The sequence below is a fragment of the Rana temporaria genome, chromosome 2 (assembly GCF_905171775.1).
Source record: "Rana temporaria chromosome 2, aRanTem1.1, whole genome shotgun sequence".
Lineage (NCBI taxonomy): Eukaryota > Metazoa > Chordata > Amphibia > Anura > Ranidae > Rana > Rana temporaria.
Window position 1 is genome coordinate 93,169,263 of NC_053490.1, and position 21,982 is coordinate 93,191,244.

General features: G+C 42.5%; 1 protein-coding gene across 2 annotated transcripts in view; it reads left to right on the forward strand.

The window, feature by feature from the left end:
* Positions 1 to 21,982, forward strand: part of XPO4 (exportin 4) — a 170,534-nt gene that overhangs the window by 25,484 nt on the left and 123,068 nt on the right. For both annotated transcript variants that reach the window (XM_040340532.1, XM_040340533.1), the window contains exons 2-4: positions 15,187 to 15,292; positions 15,424 to 15,565; positions 20,102 to 20,240. In XM_040340532.1, coding sequence (XP_040196466.1) covers positions 15,187 to 15,292; positions 15,424 to 15,565; positions 20,102 to 20,240 — 387 coding nt within the window. The remainder of the gene's footprint in view (positions 1 to 15,186; positions 15,293 to 15,423; positions 15,566 to 20,101; positions 20,241 to 21,982) is intronic.

Genomic DNA, 21,982 nt, shown 5'->3' on the forward strand with positions numbered 1-21,982 from the left:
TAAGTTTAGCTTTTAAAGGCTGTTAAACTGAGTTTCACCCATTTAAAAGTCAGCAGTTACAAAAAGTGTAGCTGCTGACTTTTAATAATCAGACACTCGCCAGTCCCATGGTCCAGCGATGCGGGCACGCGAAGCCCCACTCCTCTCCGTGGCACCGCCATTCTAACTGTGGGCACCTGGCTGTGGCTTCATAGCCGGGCGCGAATGCGACCTGTGACGTGTTTCAGAAGATTGCAGGGAGGGGGGGGGGGGGTGATCTTCCTTCTGAGGTGCCAGGGGATGAAGTAGGAGCTGGGTACCTGTAAAAACAGGGAACCCGCTCCCTCCCCCCCCAAAAAGATGACATGCCAAATGTGGCATGTCAGGGGGACACCAGCACTTAAAGCAGAAGTTCCATTTTTGGGGGGAACTCTTCTTTAAGTGCAACTCTGCTTTTAAGAGGGAAATACGCTTTAGAAAATATTTTTTTTAGAAATGCTGACTACAAGCAAATAGTTTAAAGTTTTGGATAGAGTGACTTCTCACTTACTGTCTTTGGTGTCCGAGAGCTGGAAGTAAAAGGAATTCTTCCCAACAGGGATCAGACGGCAATAAAAGCGGTGTTTCTAGTATATGTGACGAAGGTTAGAACTTCTGTCTGTGCCTCTGCTCAGGAAGATTTCCTTTCCAGGGGATGGGAATCATACAAAACAGTAAATGAGAAGAAATCGTTATAAAGAAAATAACAAAAAAGGATCTTTGGACAGCCGCACTCCAGAAAAAAAATCCTTTTGTTGCCTTTTTATTAGTAAAATAGAATAAAAAGTACTACAAGCCACAGCAAGAAAATAGGACACAGCTGACGAGTTTCGCACTAGAACTTAATCATTAGCTGGTGTGTGCCTTTGCAAATCATGTCTAATCAACTGAATTTACCCCAGGTGGACTCCAATCAAGTTGTAGAAACCAATAAAGAAAAAAGAGCGTTTGGAACTTTACATGAGGCACAGTGCATGTGCCTCCATCCCTAATTGCTGAGATACATGAGAGACGGGTTTGGGACTTTATTTTTTGTGACTTTGCATGTTTCATATAAAGTCCCAAACCCCTCTTCCATGTACAGTAAAACCTTGGTTTGAGAGTGTTTTGCAAGACGAGCAACATTTTAAAATAAATTTTGACTTGATATAAGAGTAGCGTCATGTCACAAATTAGTATAAAAGAGAAGAGAGGCGCCTCTAAGTGTAGCAATATGGTTACATTTAATGAAGGTACAACATTTAGCAACATATTGCTACACTTGGAGGCGCCTCTCTTCTCTTTTATACTCTGTAGTTCCTGATGGATTTTGCTTCTAATCCCCTTGTCCAGGCTTCCATTTGTGGATGGACATTTTATGGTTACACAACTTATCACATTGCTATAATCTTTTTATAGGGACTATATACTGAAGGACCTATAAATGGTCGTGGAACAAATCATCTGAGTTCCCATTATTTTATTTTTTTTCAAATAACATTTTTTATTTTGAAAAGTACAATAAAATCAGAATGGCAGTACAAATATGTAAAAGGGTACAAAAATATAGCCAGATATATTCGTGCCAGTTTGAAGTTCACCCAGCGCAAGAGAGGGGAGGGACAAACACCCACACTCTCCATTGCCGGTCCCTCCACCCATAGTGGAGTGATCGCACAAGAGGTTAAGTGGCACATGACTGTACTACAGTGGCTTTACAGTAAATTGCACATTCAAAAGAAAACATCCAAAAATAATTATGAAACAGAGAGAAAGAAGAGGAGGAGAGGGAAGAGAAAAGGCAGACTAGAAAGGGTAGAATAGCTTGGTACCTCAGTAATCCAGCCGCCGGCTCATGGCGGGTCCTCAAGAAAGTGCCACCTCTCCCAGACAGCATCGTGGTCATCTAATTTGTCCCGGATCCTGGCCATCAGTTTCTCCATGAGCTTCACGTCCTTGACCCTAGCATAGAGGTCCTCCTGGGATGGGGGCAGTGGCTTCTTCCAGTGGAGGGCTATCGAGCACCTCGCTGCTGTAAGAATGTGTCTTAGTAGTTTCTTGTAGGGTTTGGTTAGTTGCGTTTGAGATAAACCCAGGAGGAAAAGTTTCGGGGAGAGGGGTATGGGCGCCTCAAAGAGGCAGAACAGAAGCTTCTGCGTTAAGGTCCAGAACGGGACAATCAGAGAGCAGGCCCAGTATATGTGAAATAAGGTGCGTTCCCATTATTTTTTTTATGGGAAAATTTGCTTTGATATACAAGTGCTTTGGATTACAAGCATGTTTCTTGAATGAATTATACTCGCAAGCCAAGGTTTTACTTTATCTCCAGTTATAGAAACACCTTAACCAGTTCCCTACCGAACCATAGTAATATGACGTCGGCAGGAACTGTCTCTCCCTCAGAGTGGACGTCATATGACGTCCTTTGCATCGCGGCCGCTAGGGGGCGCGTGCCCGTCAGCCGCGATGTCCGCCGGGCACCCGCGATTGCCGGCAATCACGGCAGTAGTGTGGATCTGTGTGTGTAAACACTCAGATCCACCTCCTGTCAGAGGTGAGGAGACCGATGTGTGTTCCCAGTACAGAGGAACACAGATCAGTCTCCTCCCCTTGTGATTCCCCCTACAGTCAGAATCACTCCCAGGGAACATATTAACCCCTTCAGCGACCCCTAGTGTTAACCCCTTCCTTGCTAGTCACATTTACACAGTGATCAGTGCAGTTTTATAGCACTAATCGCTGTATAAATGTGAATGGTCCCAAAGACGTGTCAAAGTGTCCGATATGTCCGCCGCAATGTCAGTCACAATAAAAATCGCAGATTGACGCCATTATTAGTAAAAAAAATAATAAATAAAAATGCCATAAATCTATCCCCTATTTTGTAGACGCTATAACTTTTGTGCAAATCAATATACGCTTATTGCGATATGTAGAAGAATACGTATCTGTCTAAACTGAGGATTTTTTTTTGATAATTATTAAATCCAAAAAGTAAAAAATATGGTGTTTTTTCAAAATTGTTGCCCTTCTTTTGTTTATAGCGCAAAAAATTAAAACCGCAGAGATGATCAAATACCACCAAAAGAAAGCTCTATTTGTGGGTGGAAAAACATAAAGATTTAATTTGGGTAGAGTGTTGCATGACCGTGCAATTGTCATTCAAAGTGCAACAGCGCTGAAAAACAAAAAATTGGTCTGGGCAGGAAGGGGGTGAAAATGCCCGGTCTGGAAGTGGTTAAGAATGATCAGTGGAAACAGGATGCGCCTGAGCTCAGTTTTGAGTGTCGTGGCAAAGGCTGTGAATACTTATGTACATGTGATTTATTTTTAATAAATGTGCAAAGATTTCAAAAAAGATCTTTCACGTGGTCATTATGAAGTAGTATTTGTAAATAATGAATTTAATTTATTTTGGCTGTAACATCAGAAAAAGTGAAGCACTGTGAATACTTTGCAGGTGCACTGTATACTGCCTCAGGAGGAAGCAGTAATGCTAGAATTGTGTCTGCATCTTTTTCAGTAAAAGTGATGGAGTGGCTGTACAGTTGGCCGATCACTTTTACAGCACTTAAAGCGGGCTGCCAGCGTTGTTCCTGGGCTCTCTTGTTTCACCGGGGGAGCCCGGGGCCGCTGTAAGTGTGACCAAGACCATGCATGCTCTGAAAAGAGAGAATACAGTGCAATACAATGTTGCATCACTTCGGCAGTTGTATGATGTTTTATGAGAATCTTTGTAACCTTTAGTAACCTATTGGTTTTCGATATGAGATTATTGTGCCAAAAATATAAAACACGGATGATCATTCGTCCACTATTCTTATTGTGTGTACAATACATAAGCGGTTGGGTTGGCTGTGCATAGAGGAGGAGGAATGTGTTCCTTCCCTCTTCTCTGCGACAAATTAAGCTGACTTCATCACTTCGGTTTCACTTCAGGGAAGCAGCCAATCAAACAGATTTGTATTTGATCGGCTGCCTTGGAGGCCAGAGGCCATTTTTTTTGTCTGGGGGAAGGGCTTTCTCAGATACATTGTCTTTTTTTTTTTTTTTTGCATGCCTGACATCAAGGCAGATGGACTCTAGGAAGTAAATACTACATGAATCATCTGCCCTTGCTCAAGATTGTCATGGCTAGCAATGCTTGGGGGGGGGGGGGTACAAATTGATTTCCCTATGAAATCTTACTGTGGCTGAATGCGGGGTGTATCAAGATGGCCTTGCAAGAACGTCGCTCCCGTTACAAAATCTGACGAGTCGCCTAATCTGACGAAATGGGCACACGTGCACGCGTGCAGCAGAAGTCATTCAATGGATCAAAAATGTGTATTGGAAAAACGCGAAATGCATCTGGAATTTGCAAACTGCAACTTGCATAGGTGTGAACCAGGACTTGGAACCACTTTATGGTAAAAAAAATAATAATAATTGGTTTTAGAACTGTTTTTAAAAATAAAAGGTAAAATTATTTAGGTTGGCAAAGTAGGACATATCAGCTGCCGCTTTCATAAATCAAGGCATTCTGAAAATGGGCAAGGGAGATCCGGTCATTCATCCATCCCCTGTTCATTGACAGAATGCCTTGCATTACTTTGGGAATGGTTTGCAGAGACCCTGACCTGGCTTATACCAGGAGGTATGATAGAGATAAGGCAAGTCCTTCAGAAATTTGTAGACTCTACTAGAAGCTTTTGGGTGCATTCCCAGTTGTAGACCTTGTTGTCACTGTATACAACAATACATAGAAGTGTTTTGGTAATAAAAAGGAACGATTCCAGTGTTTGGTAATAAAAAGCTGCCAGGTAAGTTTAGCTTTTAACAGTTGTTCAGTGTAATTCTGGTTTTAAGAGGGAAATAAGCTTTAGAAAATGTTTGCTTCTGGAAGGCCAACTTCAAGCAAGTGTTAGGATAGCGTGACTTCACTTCACTTTGTCTTTGGTGTCCGAGAGCAGGAAGTGAAAGGAAATCTTCCCAACAGGCATCAGGCAGCAATACAAACAGTGTTTCTAGTATATGGGACAAAGGTTAGAACTTCTGTGCTCAGGAAGATTTCCTTTCCAGGGGATGGGTGTCATACAAAACCGGAAGGGAGAAGAAATCGTTTCTAAACGTAGCCTAAAGCGATGTTCCACCCATAAATGGAACTTTCGTTTTTTGCATTCCTCTCCCCCTCCGGTGTCCCATTTTGCACCTTTCAGGGGGGAGGGAGCGAGCAGATACCTGTGTAATACAGCCATTTGCTCCCACTTCCAGGCATCGATCGCTGCAGTATCCGCGGCGACCTACGCCACGTCCGGCGCCTCCTCGGTCCCCCCTCACTGTCTTCTGAGACACACAGGTCCCAGAAGACAGCAGGTGCATTAGGGAACCAGGAAGTGAAGCCGCAAGGCTTTACTTCCTGATTCCCTTACCAAAGATGGCAGCGCCTCCACCTGAGAGCTGTGGGACAGATCGGCTTCTGGTGCCGACATTGCAGGTGCCCTAGACAGGTAAGTGTCCATATATTTAAAAGTCAGCAGCTGCAGTATTTGTAGCTGCTGACTTTGAATTTTTTGGGGGTGGAACTCCGCTTTAACCAGAAACCAGTGTGTACAGGTGCTGATTGACGAGCTCTGGGTTTATGAATCAGCAGTTACAATCCTGTTTAAAGAAAGGAAGAGGTACAGCGCAAATTCTAGTGTATAGAAATTCTGATGTGATACCAGAAAATTCCTGACGTGACACAAATAAGTGAAGGTGACACAAAATCGTAAGGTCAATTGCTATGCATCACTGAAACTAAACAATTGACTAAATAAAAATGCGCGTGAAAAGCAAAAATAACTTGTAAATGAAAACAATATATGAATGTGTATAAAATCTGTGAATGAATGAGATTGTGCAAGCAAAAAAGACTACAGGTGAGGTATTCGTCCATATGCTCCCAGATATCTTAAAGAAAACTTCTTTAGAAGAATGAACTTCACAGCGAATGTCTTCAGAGAAAAGGATAGTACAAGGCTGACACAACCTTCCACCAAGGCACACCTGAGTGACAAAACAATGTCCTTACCAGATGTGGAGACCACAACGGTGGTCAGACTGGACCCGGGTATATTTAGAGTCACCCAAATGACTGTATGTAGCACACTGGATCTGCTTCAAGCTATTTCCCATCGGTCAGAACGGATGAATGGCTCAGATGCAAAAAGAAAAGAAAAAGGGCCCATAGTGCAACTTTGCAAAACAATTTAATTATCAAAGTAAAAGTATTTGCCAGTCCCAGACGACGTCACGTATGACGAAATGCATAGGCGTGGCCTGCACTCTGACGTTTTTCACGCTAACCTGAACTGACCCAGGAAGGGGAAGCCATAGAGGACGCCGAGATCCAGCTTTTGAAACCGCACTTTGTGCACCTTATTGGGCTTATGATTCTCCACCTATTGCAATATTTTACTTTGATCATTAAATTGTTTTGCAAAGTTGCACTATGGGCCCTTTTTCTTTTCTTTTTGCATCTGAGCCATTCATCCGTTCTGACCGATGGGAAATAGCTTGAAGCAGATCCAGTGTGCTACATACAGTCATTTGGGTCCAGTCTGACCACCGTTGTGGTCTCCACATCTGGTAAGGACATTGTTTTGTCACTCAGGTGTGCCTTGGTGGAAGGTTGTGTCAGCCCTGTACTATCCTTTTCTCTGAAGACATTCGCTGTGAAGTTCATTCTTCTAAAGAAGTTTTCTTTAACCACTTTAGCCCCGGGCCTGTTTTTCAGAGTCGGTGTTTACGAGACAAAACCATTTTTTTTTGCTTGAAAATTACTTAAAACCCCCAAACATTATATATATATTTTTTTCTAACACCCTAGAGAATAAAATGGAAGTCATTGCAATACTTTTTGTCACACCGTATTTGCGCAGCGGTCTTACAAGCGCACTTTTTTTTGAAAAAATTCACTTTTTTAAATGAAAAAATAAGACAACAATAAATTTGGCCCAATTTTTTTATATATTGTGAAAGATAATGTTACGCCGAGTAAAATGATACCCAACATGTCACGCTTAAAAATTTCGCCCGCTCGTGGCATGGCGTCAAACTTTTACCCTTAAAAATCTTGATAGGCGACGTTTAAAAAATTCTACAGGTTGCATTTTTTGAGTTACAGAGTAGGCCTAGGGCTAAAATTAATGCTCTCGCTCTAACGATCGCGGCGATACCTCACTTGTGTGGTTTGAATACCGTTTTCATATGTCGGCGCTACTCGCGTATACGTTCGCTTCTACGCGCGAGCTCGTCGGGACGGGGCGCTTTAAAAAATTTTTTTTTTGCTTTTCGCATTTATTTTTATTTATTTTACAATTTTTAACACTGAAAAAAAAAAAAAAAAAATTATCACTTTTATTCCTATTACAAGGAATGTAAACATCCCTTGTAATAGAAAAAAGCATGACAGGTTAAATATGAGATCTGGGGTCAAAAAGACCTCAGATCTCATATTTAGGCTTAAATGCAAAAAAAAAAAAAATTTGGAAATGTCATTTTTTCAAATGACAAAAAAAAAAATGTTTCTTTAAGACGCTGGGCGGGACTGACGTTTTGACGTCACTTCCGCCCAGCGGAGCTATGGGGACGGGCGAAGGAGATTTTTCCTTCAGTCTCGTCCCCGCTCAGCTGCCGGATGGTCGCGATCTCCTCCGCCGCTACCGACGGCTCCGGTAAGCGGCGGAGGGCGCGGAACAGCGGCGGGAGGGGGGGGGGCCCTCTCCCGCCACCGATAACGGCGATCTCGCGGCGGATTCGCCGCGGAGACCGCCATTATCGTTAACACGGCCGCCCACAGAAGAGATGAATATCTCGATTGTGGCAGCAGCTGCTACCGTTACCGAGATATTCATCTCTAAAGTGATGACGTATAACGGCGGTGGGCGGTCGGCAAGTAGTTAAGATATCTGGGAGCATATGGACTAATACCTCACCTGTAGTCTTTTTTGCTTGCACAATCTCATTCATTCACAGATTTTATACACATTCATATATTGTTTTAATTTACAAGTTATTTTTGCTTTTCACGCGCATTTTTATTTATAGTCAATTGTTTAGTTTCAGTGATGCATAGCAATTGACCTTACGATTTTGTGTCACCTTCACTTATTTGTGTCACGTCAGGAATTTTCTGGTATCACATCAGAATTTCTATACACTAGAATTTGCGCTGTACCTCTTCCTTTCTTTATTTTGTTTAAATATTTGTATCTATTTTTGGTACTAGCAGCATTTTCAATTTTTTGTTTAGCGTAGTGTTTTTTCCGTTTTTTTACAATCCTGTTTAGTTTTCCTTTAAATTTAAGTGGAGTTCATAGCGTTAAGTATGGCTAAAGCCTTTTCAGGCATACTTCTCTTGTGGGTCACAGGAATAAACTTACTTTGACTCTCCTGTGACCCAGAATTAGCTAGAGCCTGCTGTTGGCTGACGTCGCAGAGCTGATCCAAGCTCTGGAAGGATCCCGACCATATTGTCAGGATCCACCCAGCGGCCTGATTGACAACAGCCTCTTAGCCAAGCCCCAAGAGCCAAAGCCAGCTGCACCCAGGGCTGTGGAATCGGTAGATAAATGTTCCGACTCCGACTCCTCAGTTTTATGTACTTCCGACTCCTCTGTATTAATATGCGAATGTATTTTATACATTCCTTGAGGGAAAGAAACGCAACCTACCACAGGACTACTGGCTGGGAAGCCAACAGTCTACTGTATTGCACAGTTTAAGCAAAAGACAAACACAATGAAAACAATCAAGTGACTGGATAGTAGCAGCAGGCATAAACATCAGGAACAGGATCTTTACCAGTTCAAAAATACAAACCACATTATTTGGTTGTTTTAGAACAAAAACAAAGCTTATCTATAATGAACCAAAAACAAAATCTGTAAAACCTAGAAATGGTTTATATTAATCTTGAAATGTAGTTATAGGCTTAGCAAATGCAAATCAATTCAATGTATTGTTCTAAGGAAGAGAATTGCCTCTGCCAGATCCTCTTTCATAGAGGCTCTTAAGTCAGACTTTATTATTTTTAGGGCTGAAAATAATCTTTCGACGCTGACTTGGGTGGGTGGCATTGCAGTAACTATTCTGGCCACATCACTAACGATCTCTGGATAAACAAGGATGGCTTCTTCAACAGTAAGTTTTGATGAGCGATCATACTTTTCAACTTCTTTTAGTGCTTTATAAAACTCCTGTTGGAATTTTTTTATTTGGACACTTACTGGTTCTCTAACATGCGTTCCCTGTAAAAGCAGAACACAACACTATGGAAAGTATAAGTATTGCAGCTCCTAATTGTGCGTTGCGTGCCATATAGTGAAGCACATGAAAAGCATGCTTCTTCACGGTCACTTAACGTGTTCGTTTTGCGGTTACGTGAGGCACTGCATGCATTGGTCTTTATTCTTACAGTAGAGAAGTCATTAATTATAACTTTTTGTGAATTGGGACATTTAAACTTGCTTTTTTTTTTTTTTTTTTTTATTCCAATCTAAATTTAGTAGGAGTCGGTGCATTGTTTGCCGACTCCGACTCCAGGTACCCAAAATTTCCCCCGACTCAGACTCCTCGACTCCGACTCCACAGCCCTGGCTGCACCTAACTTGGCGCTCTATTGAGCGTGAGAGGGGCAGAGCAGAGAGTGGCGACTTACTGCTCTGAGAACTGAGCGATCTGTCATTGTGTGACCACTCAGTTCTCGGGCTTAGAGTCAGTGGGGGACAGCTGCATCATTGCACAGATTCTGCAGCATGAAGGAGTATGCGTGTGTTTTTTTTTTTATATCCCCAAACTTCTCCTTTACATTGCAGCCACTGTTTTTGTAGTGCAGCTCACAATATTAAAGCTAAGATTGGTTGTGATGAGCAGTACCTACCGTATGTACTTTACAAACTTTGACTAGAGGGAACAGTATTACAGCGTCTAGCTATCTAAACATCTCGGCATGCTGTAAAACAATGGCTAAATGATTCTTGGCTCAGTAGTGCTGGCCCATGCTTCTGCTCAGAAGTAGCATGAAGCTCATTTCTTCTGCCTTGTTACTCTGCTTTTGTTCATTTCCCTTTTGAAGTCCACAAAAATGTCTGTGTCTATACAAGCATAATGACGAGGCAAGGGAGAGGAGGCTGACATGAAGGATGGAGCTTAAAGTTCTACTCCAGGCAAAACATTGCTTCTAGTAGTAAAGACGTAACGTGACCAGGGCTGTGGAGTCGGAGTCGGAGTCGGGGGAAATTTTGGGTACCTGGAGTCGGAGTCGGCAAACAATGCACCGACTCCGACTCCGACTCCTACTAAATTTAGATTGGAATAAAAAAAAAAAAAGCAAGTTTAAATGTCCCAATTCACAAAAAGTTATAATTAATGACTCCTCTACTGTAAGAATAAAGACCAATGCATGCAGTGCCTCACGTAACCGCAAAACGAACACGTTAAGTGACCGTGAAGAAGCATGCTTTTCATGTGCTTCACTATATGGCACGCAACGCACAATTAGGAGCTGAAATACTTATACTTTCCATAGTGTTGTGTTCTGCTTTTACAGGGAACGCAGCGTCCATGTGTAACCTAGCCTCTCACTCATAAGGGATTAAATAAATATGTTTTTTGCAGGACTAGAGAGTGAGACACTTGTATAAGTGAAGGGAATGGAGGGCCAATAGTTCAAGACTGAAGCTGTAAACCATTGGAAAAACTGCTGTCATTTAGCTAAGGCTATAAAAACTTGTAAACTCCGATTGTTAGCCTAAACTTTAAACATGACTATGGGATTCTCCTAGGAAAGTCATGTTTTAGAATAAAAAAACTTTGTTTTCATTGTGTCTGTCTTTTGCTTAAACTGTGCAATACAGTAGACCAGGGGTCTCAAAGTACCGGCCCGCGGGCCATTTGCGGCCCGCGGACCGGTTTTAAATGGCCCGCAGGCAGGGCGTGTCACGCGGAAGTGTAGATCGCATGAAGAGTAGCGCAGGAAGCGTCTGTCATAAGTTCACTTGTCTCTCATGTCACACTGCTACTCCCCGGCGGCCCCTTCTCTCTTCTCGTCCATCCCCATTTGCTTGTGACATCATCTGAGATGGACGAGAAGAGAGGGGGGCTGCCGGGGAGTAGCACATGGCACATCAGGGTACAGGGCACATGAAACAGCACATCAGGGTACAAAGCCCAGCACATCAGGGCACATGGCACATCAGGGCACATGAAACAGCACATCAGGGTACAAAGCCCAGCACATCAGGGTACATGGGGTACCCTGATGTGCTGGGCTTTGTACCCTGATGTGCTGTTTCATGTGCCCTGTACCCTGATGTGCCATGTGCCCTGTCCTGATGTGCTGTGCCCTGATGTGCCATGTCCTGTACCCTGATGTGCCATGTGCCCTGTCCTGATGTGCTGTGCCCTGATGTGCTCTCATGTGCCCCATGTTCCCTGGTGTGCCCCATGTTCCCTGATTGTGCCCTGATATGCTCTCATGTGCCCCATGTGCCCTGGTGTGCTCGTATGTGCCCCATGTGCCCTGATGTGCTCTGATTGTGCCCCATGTACCCTGATGTGGCCCATGTACCCTGATGTGCCATGTGCCCCATGTACCCTGATGTGCCCCATATACCCTGATGTGCTGGGCTTTGTACCCTGATGTGCTGTTTCATGTGCCCTGTACCCTGATGTGCCATGTGCCCTGTCCAGATGTGCTGTGCCCTGATGTGCCATGTCCTGCACTGTGCCATGTGCCCTGTCCTGATATGCCCTGCCCTAATGTGCCGTGCACCCTGATGTGGCCTGTTGTGCTGTACCCTTATGTGCTGTGCTCTGATGTGCCCTGTACCCTGATGTGCTGGGCTTTGTACCCTGATGTGCTGGGCTTTGTACCCTGATGTGCGCTGTGCACTCATGTGTGCTGTGCCCTGTGCCCTGATGTGCTGTACCCTGATGGTGGGTGGTCAGTGTGCAGTGTAGTGGTCAGGGTTAATAATGCGTTCGCTGACACCAGTACTGTTTTTGAAGTTTGAAAGTTTGCATGCGGCACCCCATGGGATATGGAAACTTGTCTTGTGGCCCTCAGGTAATTTGAGTTTGAGACCCCTGCAGTAGACTGTTGGCTTCCCAGCCAGTAGTCCTTTGGTAGGTTGCGTTTCTTTCCCTCAAGGAATGTATAAAATACATTTGCATATTAATACAGAGGAGTCGGAGTCGGAAGTACATAAAACTGAGGAGTCGGAACATTTATCTACCGACTCCACAGCCCTGAACGTGACTAGGCTTTATCTGGGCCCTGGTTTTATTGTTTCCCTGATTTAAAGGTAGAAGCAATATCCGCACATATACTTCCATTGTTTTGTTTTTTATAGAAACAAAAGTATTTTGCAGTTGTTCCATCATTGAACATGACCTCCTCACGTGCACCAGACATTATGTAGGTTTACTGGTGTCTTTTAACACAACTGGGATTTTTGCTATTGATTTTAGTCAATTTGAATCTTCTAACAACCAATTTTTGCATCTGACCATGAAACGTTTATTTAAAAGTGCTTATTTTTACATCTCCACTAGATGGCACTGCTGGACTGATCTTCTGCAGTTGGTTTTAACAACTCTCTGCTAGGGGGAACCCTACTTGGTGCTGAAGAACGAACGGTTTTCTTTTTTTAACATATTGGCTTGGCAGGAAGGTTTAATCAGGCTTACCGAAATGCTTTGAGAACACGTTTATCTGTGTAAATGGGGGACAGACTTTTTCCGATTCATGCACAGCATTTTGCTTATTGGAACGAGTCTCACGGCAGTTATGATAGGCAGCCGGAGACCATGTGACTTTTTTTTTATTTTTTTATTCATTGGAGCAGAGGCTAAAATGTAGTTAGAAAGTCCCCCTAGATGACTTCAGGCCAGCCCCTTTTGCAGGTATAGCATAAAAAAATAAGTGTCTATACTGTGAAAAATCTAGTAACGCACTGTCTCGCTCTGCACATGCCCAGTTCTCTCCATTTTTAGGCACTGCCGAGTTTGTAGAGGTCGATTTGCTGACAGCCTTAAAGAAGATTACAAAAAAACCTGTGTGTGGCAACCTCTCCAGCACCCCCAAATTACCTTCCTGGGCCCCTCTCCAGCGATGTGCCGGAGTGTATAAGCCATCTGGGACACTCCTCCTGATTGGCTGAGACAGAAGCGGCACCATTGGCTCCCGTGTCAGTCAGGGAAGAGAGTAGGCAGGGCCAGGCCCGGGCTTCGTTTCTGGATACATGGAGCTCTGATTGAGCTTGGGTGCCCCCATAGAGAGCTGCTGGCTAAGGGGGCACTCAATAAGAGGGAGGGGCCAGGAGCAGTAAATAGGGACCAGAGAAGAGGATCCGTGCTGCTCTGTGCAAAACCAACTGCACAGAGGTGGCCAATAAGGCATGTTTGTTGTTTTAAACAAGACTTTGCAATCACTTTAACCACTTAAGGACCGCCTCCTGCAGATATACGTCGGCAGAATGGCACGGCTGGGCACAAGCACGTACCTGTACTTCCTCTTTAAGTGCCCAGCCGTGGGTCGCGGGCGAGCGCCTGCGACCCAGTCCGAAGCTCCGTGGCCGCGGGACCCGCAGACCCGATCGCCGCCGGAGTCCCGCGATCGGTCCCCGAAGCTGAAGAACGGGGAGAGCTGTGTGTGAACACAGCTTCCCCGTTCTTCACAGTGGCAGCTTCATTCATCGTGTGTTCCCTGATATAGGGAAACACGATCAATGACGTCGCACGTCCAGCCCCGCCCCCCTACAGTTAGACAAACATATGAGGTCACACATAACCCCTACAGCGCCCCCTAGTGGTTAACTCACAAACTGCAATTGTCATTTTCACAGTAAACAATGCATTTTTATAGCATTTTTTGCTATGAAAATGAAATGGTCCCAAAAATGTGTCAAAATTGTCCGATGTGTCCGCCATAATGTCGCAGTCATGAAAAAAATCGTGGATCGACGCCTTTAGTAGTAAAAAAAAAATAATAAAAATGCAATAAAACTATCTCCTATTTTGTAAACGCTATTAATTTAGCACAAACCAATCGATAAACGCTTATTGCGTTTTTTTTTATATCTTTTTGGGGGATATTTATTATAGCAAAAAGTAAAAAATATAATTTGTTTTCAAAATTGTCGCTCCATTTGTTACATTGTTACAAAAGAAAGCTCTATTTGTGGGGAAAAAAGGACGCCAATTTTGTTTGGGAGCCACATCGCACGACCACGCAATTGTCAGTTAAAGCGACGCAGTGGCGAATCGCAAAAACTGGCCAGGTCCTTTACCTGCATAAAGGTCCGGGTCTTAAGTGGTTGAAGCAGAATTAAACCCTGCTATCCTTTACAGCCAGGGAAGCTGCTTCTGTTTTGATTTGTAACTGCCATGGTGCTGCACATGTGATCAGTTCGGTATGACACCAGCCATTTGATGCTTTCACAGTTTGGTTGAGGACACAGGGAAATGTGTCAGTTGGCAATCTCGGTATTCCAGGAGTGTAACTGTTTTTTGAAACCTTTAAATCGATGGGTTTAGTTCTGTTTTTTTGTTTACTGCTGCTCTGAGCTTCAACAAATAGAGGTCCTGGCAGCTTCCAGCAAAAAGAAACCGCAGCAATGCTGGAGGAAATTTACAGCACACATTCATTGTGGTAGCACAATTATTAATGTGGAATGTATGTTCCTTGCTAAAGAACGTTATTGTTAAGTTGTTATGGGTAAAGTTTCCACTTTAAAAGTAAGAGCGCTTAGTAATTGAGTAAAGTGCAGTAAATGTTATACCAATCTATAAGAATTGTTTTTTCACCAATTTTTATTTGGATGAATTGAATCTTGTTGCTGCACTTTACCCGTCACTATTACTGCTGAATTGCAGTGACCATTCCTCCCGCATTGGTCATCAAGTGCAACCAAAAGAAAAGTCTGGTTCCGGTCCACACAGCAGCTGATTTTATCATTTATCCTTCATTGATTCGATTTTTTGGGCGTAGGAATAAATCGCAGTGCAGAAACCTAGTATGGAAATCAGATGTTTCTTTGATGGCTGCTGCTATTTGCACTTTGGGTTACTGTTCTACTACTTTCATTGAAGGGATTTCTGCTTTTCATCCAGAAATATAGGCAGACTTTGAGGTGTTGAAAATATTTTTGCTTTATTTTTTAGGCTCCGCCATCCATGGTGAATAATGAACAACGGCAGCATGCAGAGCACATCTTCCTCTCCTTTAGAAAGTCTAAGTCACCTTTTGCTGTATGCAAACACATTTTAGGTATGTATGACTTGCACCTGCTGTACAGTAATAAAGTTAAAAGGTGCCTAGTCTATTTTACAATTGTCAGGATCTCCATTTTTGATGCATTGCTGGTTTTAACATCACTTTTTTTCCCCCTATTTATACAGAAACGAGTAAAGTGGACTATGTACTGTTTCAAGCCGCCACGGCGATAATGGAAGCCGTTGTACGAGAATGGATCCTCCTGGAAAAAAGTAGCATTGAATCACTCCGAACATTCCTATTAACTTATGTCTTACAGAGGCCTAAGTGAGTACAAATGTGTTGACAAAGCTTTGCTGTGTGATGACAAAATCACAAATGCAGGCAATATTCCAGCAAGGATGGGGTTTCATTTCTGGATGTTTCTCCAGTGTCTATACTAGCATGACAGTAGGTGGAAAAATGTTTTTCTTGCTACCACTAGAGGGTGCTGCCTACATTGTTTCACGATTGCAATGTCCTCAGAAGCTACAGGCATATGAAGGCAGATGAACTTCACATTTTACTCCAATGATTCTCATTTAACGTGGGGTCCTATTTAATGGGAATATAGGTGTCAGGTTAATTCTTACATTAAGTGTAGGTTTACCTGTTCATAAAAAAATGGCCATGCAGCTGGTGAAGCAGTCCAGGGATTTAAAAACCTCCGCTTTCCTTGGGGCTTCTGGGACAAATTGTGCCAGCATGAGACCAAACAGAATGGCTCTTGAGTCATCCCGGAAGCCGTAAGAAAATAAGGGGAAGAAGAGTGGGGCTTTTAGTCCCTGGACTGCTGCACCAGCTGTGTGGGCAGTAAAAGCTAATCGCCCACCGAGGTAAGTGCATCAGGGACTGGGAGGGTTTAGGGTGTTTTCACAAAAGATTCAACACTAACAGATCTCCAAAGTTACTATTCAACTTCCCTGAATATACTGCCTACTTATACTGTAAAAGGGTTTTTCACTCTACAAGACCTTGCAGTATTGGTTGCACATGTATTTGTGATTGTACCTACTCTTTCAGATCAACTTAGTTGTGTAGCTCGACTGCCTACTTTGACTGCTTTACTACGGATCCTAAAAGTACAGGCGAACTTGTGGCATGAAATTTATCTCTACAGCCTCCTTTTATGTTTCCTCAAAAGAATTTGAAGACACCTAAACTTGGTGTTTTTGGTGACAGGGTTCACTTTAAATGAGTCTGCTGGCTCATGCTTTTAACTGGCTGGGCCTTGAGGTATTTAAAAATAATAATGGTTTTAAAACTTTACAAGGTTATTGGCCAATTTTTATAAAATACTTAATGTTTTCTATAAAAACACTGTTTCATAACAGAGGATAGAAATGGAAGTAGTGGTAATATGTATCACTTACTATATTTTGAATTGATTTATTGTCCTTAACCCATAGGGGTAGTCCATGATTTTTTAAATGCATAAATAGAATATAGTACAAATATAATAAGAGATTTATATAATTTTTATAATAAATTTCATACAAACAAATCATGAGATGATTAAGATAACAGATGCAGACAAATGCATAAATCAATACAGTTGCTAATCAAAAATACATATGTCACATGAGGAATTGGTGAAACAAAATGTCTCAGTCAATTAGGAAGAAGACTTTGCAGTCTGTTCCTTGGCCTTCTTCTGCTGAGGAATATGGGTGCTCTTGACTGCAGAAGGATTCACAGGAGAACATCTCTACCACCTCTGCTCCCGGCAGAGATTAAACATGCTGCTTAGGTTTATTATATATGGACTGCCAACAAACACGATGCCAGTACTGGGCTTTTGTATTAGAGGCTCAACATACTTTACAGATGGTGTCAAGGGCCCAGCTAGCATTTAAACATTTCAGCTCTCGCACATATGGAAAAAAAAATATGCACCAAAACAAAAAACTCAGGGGATTGTTCACAAATGCCAGTTGACTGCCACAGCCTGATCTTCAAAAAAGTTCACCATCCCCTCCTCCACCGGACCAATTAGTAAGCGCAGTGAAGATCCTCAGACAAGCCTTCCATGGTGGTGCACCCCCACTTTCCAGAGTAAGGAGACATTTGTTATCTTTTGTGGATGCTTGGACTGCTTACATCTCTGGCCCTTGGTTGCTGGACCTAGTATCCCAGGTCTACAAACTGGAGTCTTGCTCCCTGACACCTTCTCTGTTCCTGTTTCAGAAAGGTTCCTGGGGTTTAACTCCAATCTCTTTACAGTTCCTAAACCCAAAGTGGGCACTGTGGATCTCACAGCTTTGAATGTTTGCAGAAATTTCGATTCTATATCTGTCATTACATCCCCTCACTAGGACAATTTTCTGGGTTCTGTGATTATCAAAGAAGTCTATATCTTTTCAGTGAGTGCTATGCCTTACTGTCGGACCCGCGCACTACCAGTTTGTGGCCCTGCCATTAAGTCTCACCAGATTTGACTGTCCCTGCAGCATTGAGCATCCTACTGGAGGATCATCCAATCTGGCTTCAGTGGGACAACACCATAATAATGATCAGAAGTCTCGCTGTGGCATGAGAGGTTGGTTGGATCAAAATTTCATGTTCCAACCTTGTCTGCTGTGTAGACAATACTTGGAACCATCCCGAGAAGTGTTTAGGACCTGCAGCAGGTGAGGATGTCAGATGTGGATCTCAGATGCAACAAAGAACTTAACAGATTTGTCTTCAGGTACAGGGTTCCTATAGTGACGGCAGTTGTTACTCTGGTGCCTCATGGGATCAGTACACGTTAGTGTATGCTTTTCCTCCCCTGAAACTTCTACCTAATCTGCTTATCAAAATGAGGGCATTTCTGTAATCTTCATGGCTTTGGACTAGCCTAGGTGGAAGTGCCAGCCTAGTTCCTAGTAGACACCTTATTAGCTATGCCAGCAAGGTCATCAGATTCATTCGCCCCAAGGCCTCCTTTTGCCATTCTGCTTCACGGTTCCTGGCTTTTAAAGTTCTGGTTCTGAGTGACAGATTCCTCTGATTGCTACAGCTAGGAAAGTCTGCAAGATCTATCATTAGACATAGATGGCCTACTTCATTGGTGCATCCACCCCAGGAGTTTTGGGGTTTCCATTTTTTCCTGGTTTTGCATAGGGACAAGGTGGTCTTGAGTCCGACAACTTCCTTCTTACATGGGTAGCTTCTGCTTCTCACCTCAAACAGGATAATTTTCTTCTATTCTTCTGTCTGGCTCCAGTTCATCAAAAGAAAATTTCTCCTCCCATTGTCTGGATGCGGTTTGGGCTGTTAGAATCTGTGGCTGTAATAGAGACTCATTCTGGAAGACTGATTTTTTTTTTTTCAACACAGTTGGACCCTGTAAGGGTGCACCTACTTCTTGTTAGAACATCTACAAGTTGACTGAGGCAAAAAATCATCGAAACTTTTATGGTTTGTAAAGGCAGTTATTTTGTTCTTATTGCATTCTATGCATTAAAGTAAAGAACCTTCTGTGGTAGCAGCCCCCCTCAGCCCACCCTAATACTTACCTGAGCCCCATCTCTGTCCAGCGATGTGCACGAGTGCCTCGGCTATCCGGGACTCTTACTCCAGATTGACAAAGACATAGCACTGATGACTTTGGCTCCCACTGCTGTTAATCAGGACAGAGAGGGGGTGGGGCCTAACTGCAGCTCCATGTCTGAATGGACACAGGGAGCTTCGGCTTGGGTGCCCCCATAGCAAGCTACTTGCTTCAGAGGCACTCAACAGGAGCACCGAAGAGGGACCCGAGAAGAGGAGGATCTGTGCAAAACCACTGCACAGAGCAGGCAAATATCACATGTTTATTTTTAAAGCATAAATATCCAGACTTTAGTATCACTTTAAATAACTTTTTCTGAAATTTGCAAGGATGCCTCCTGGTCTTATGGCTATAAATTCTAAGTGGGTGTTTTAGCATATGGCTTTGGGTGTTAAGGGTCCTTCCGGTAGCTCTTTAAACTTCAGGCAGTCCCTAGTTCTGTTTTTTTTTTTTTTTTTAAATATATGCGTCTGTTAATGATTTCCTGTATCCCTCACAGGACAAGAAAGAAAATGGGATTTTTTTGTATTTGCTGTAAAATCTTTAATGGAGTCCATTGAGGGACACGGGTCCTTCCTCTGTGTTTTTATGATCATGCTTCCAGTACTGCTTTACTACAAAACTGGGGCACCCTGGTAGTAGGAGAGGTTAATCCTGAGCTGACCTACAGTTTGTTTTCCAGTGTGAGATCCTCCTGTAGGGGCCAATAAGGCCTGGTTATACTTGCCATATACTTCAGGGTCTCCAAGAAAATAATTTGACGGTGTAAACAAAAATCAACATTTTCGTCAGACCAGTATGAAATCTTATATTTGAATATATAATTCTCTTTCCAGTCCCCGGGTGGAAACGGGAGTCTCCTTTTCAAATGGTTACTGGGTAACTTTTGTTGCTTTGCTGTTTTCAAACTCAATATAAATAAAGCCCAAATTTACACACCAGTCCATTTTGAATGGCTCCTCTTTCTCCTCCCCTACCCTGATTGCTTTGTTCATAGGGGTGTGCAGAGTTACGGAAAAGTTACAGAAATTAGGAATACCTATATGTTAAAAGCTGAATTGCATCTATGGTGTTTTTGTTATTTTCTTTTTTAGCAGTAGCCACTGCAGGGATTATTCAGGTATGCAATATACATACCTACATTGGTCCAAACTTAGAAATTTAAGAATGTACAATTTAAAGATTGGATTTAGGATGCCTTATGCAGTATATAATATTTGTATACATCTTTAACTTTGCACATTCAGTGATACGCATTGTAGTTACTTTCCTTTGCTTTACACTTGCAGCCTCCAGAAGTATGTACGAGAACAAATCCTCTTGGCGGTAGCAGTCATAGTGAAGAGAGGATCATTAGACAAATCCATTGACTGCAAAAGCATTTTCCACGAAGTCAATCAGTTAATCAGCAGTGGTAACCCTACAGTTGTAAGTAGTAATAATGCTTACTCATACTTCTGAACTTCCTTTTCTTTTCAAACTATACTCTCACTGCCTATGGGAGCAGCTAGTAGGACAGACCTTCAAAAAAACAACTAGAGTATTTGATTAAATTAGGTCTACCTGGTTTAAATGTATTGTGGAATATAAGGAAATGTGAGTGTGTGCTACTGGGAAGAATGGAATAAAACCAATGTTTCACTTAACCCAACATGGACAAAACCACAAGTTTGCTGCAAAGGTGAGGGGGAGCTGAGTGGTCCCTACAGCTTGAGTGATGTGAATCTTTAGCTTGAATCATGCTGCTAATGCAATGTAAGTGTACTACAAGATATCTTTTCCATACTTTCTGTTGAATGTCTTCTTTCCCCAGAACCTAGCTTGAGTTTTCTTTAACCACTTAAGGATCGCCTCCTGCACATATACGTCACCAGAATGGCACGGCTGTGCACAAGCACGTACCTGTATGTCCTCTTTAAATGCCCAGCTGTGGGTCGCAAGCTTCGCGGACCCGATCGCAGCTGGAGTCCCGCGATCGGTCCCCGGAGCTGAAGAACGAGGGGAGAGCTGTGTGTAAACACAGCTTCCCCGTTCTTCATTGTGGCGCTGTCATTGATTGATCGTGTGTTCCCTGATATAGGGAAACACGATCAATGATGTCACACGTCCAGCCACCCCCTACAGTTAGAAACACATATGAGGTCACACTTAACCCCTTCAGCGCCCCCTAGTGGTTAACTCCCAAACTGCAATTGTCATTCTCACAGTAAACCATGCATTTTTATAGCATTTTTTTGCTGTGAAAATGACAATTGTCCCAAAAATGTGTCAAAATTGTCCGATGTGTCCGCCATAATGTCGCGGTCACGAAAAAAATCGCTGATCGGCGCCATTAGTAGTAAAAAAAAAAAAATTAATAAAAATGCAATAAAACTATCCCCTATTTTGGATACGCTATACATTTTGTGAAAATCAATCGATAAACGCTTATTGCGATTTTTTTTTTTTTTTTTTTTTACCAAAAATAGGTAGAAGAATACATATTGGCCTAAACTGAGGAAAAAAAAAATTTTTTAAAAATATTTTTGGGGGATATTATAGCAAAAAGGAAAAAATATTGCATTTTTTTCAAAATTGTTGCTCTATTTTTGTTTATAGCGCAAAAAATAAAAACCACTGAGGTGATCAAATACCACCAAAAGAAAGCTCTATTTGTGGTAAAAAAAAGGACGTCAATTTTGTTTGGGAGCCACGTCGCACGACCGCGCAATTGTCAGTTAAAGCAACGCAGTGCCGAAACGCAAAAACTGGCCGGGTCCTTTACCTGCATTTTGGTCCGAGTCTTAAGTGGTTAAAAAAGGGCAGTTCTGTTTGGGCTATGGGCATCAGATTTGCATTGCATGCACTTTTATCATAAATCTTGTGTTGCTGATAATGTAGTTTAAAATCAGTCATTCCATTAAAGTAATTTAAGGTGTCTTTAGATCGTGTCTCAAATGAGGACTCGGACAACTGAGAAAACAATGTATTTTTTCTTTATTTATTACTAAAGCAGCTCTTGCAATTAATTAACTTTTAGCTGTCATCAATTTTGTAAAACAGGTCAACCTAAAACAATAGGTGTGTACTGTACTACAAATTACTCATCTTTTCGTTATAAATACATTTTAGTAGTTACCAATTAAAATATTTGAGTGGTCAAGTGGGATATCGCTATGTAAAATGTTATG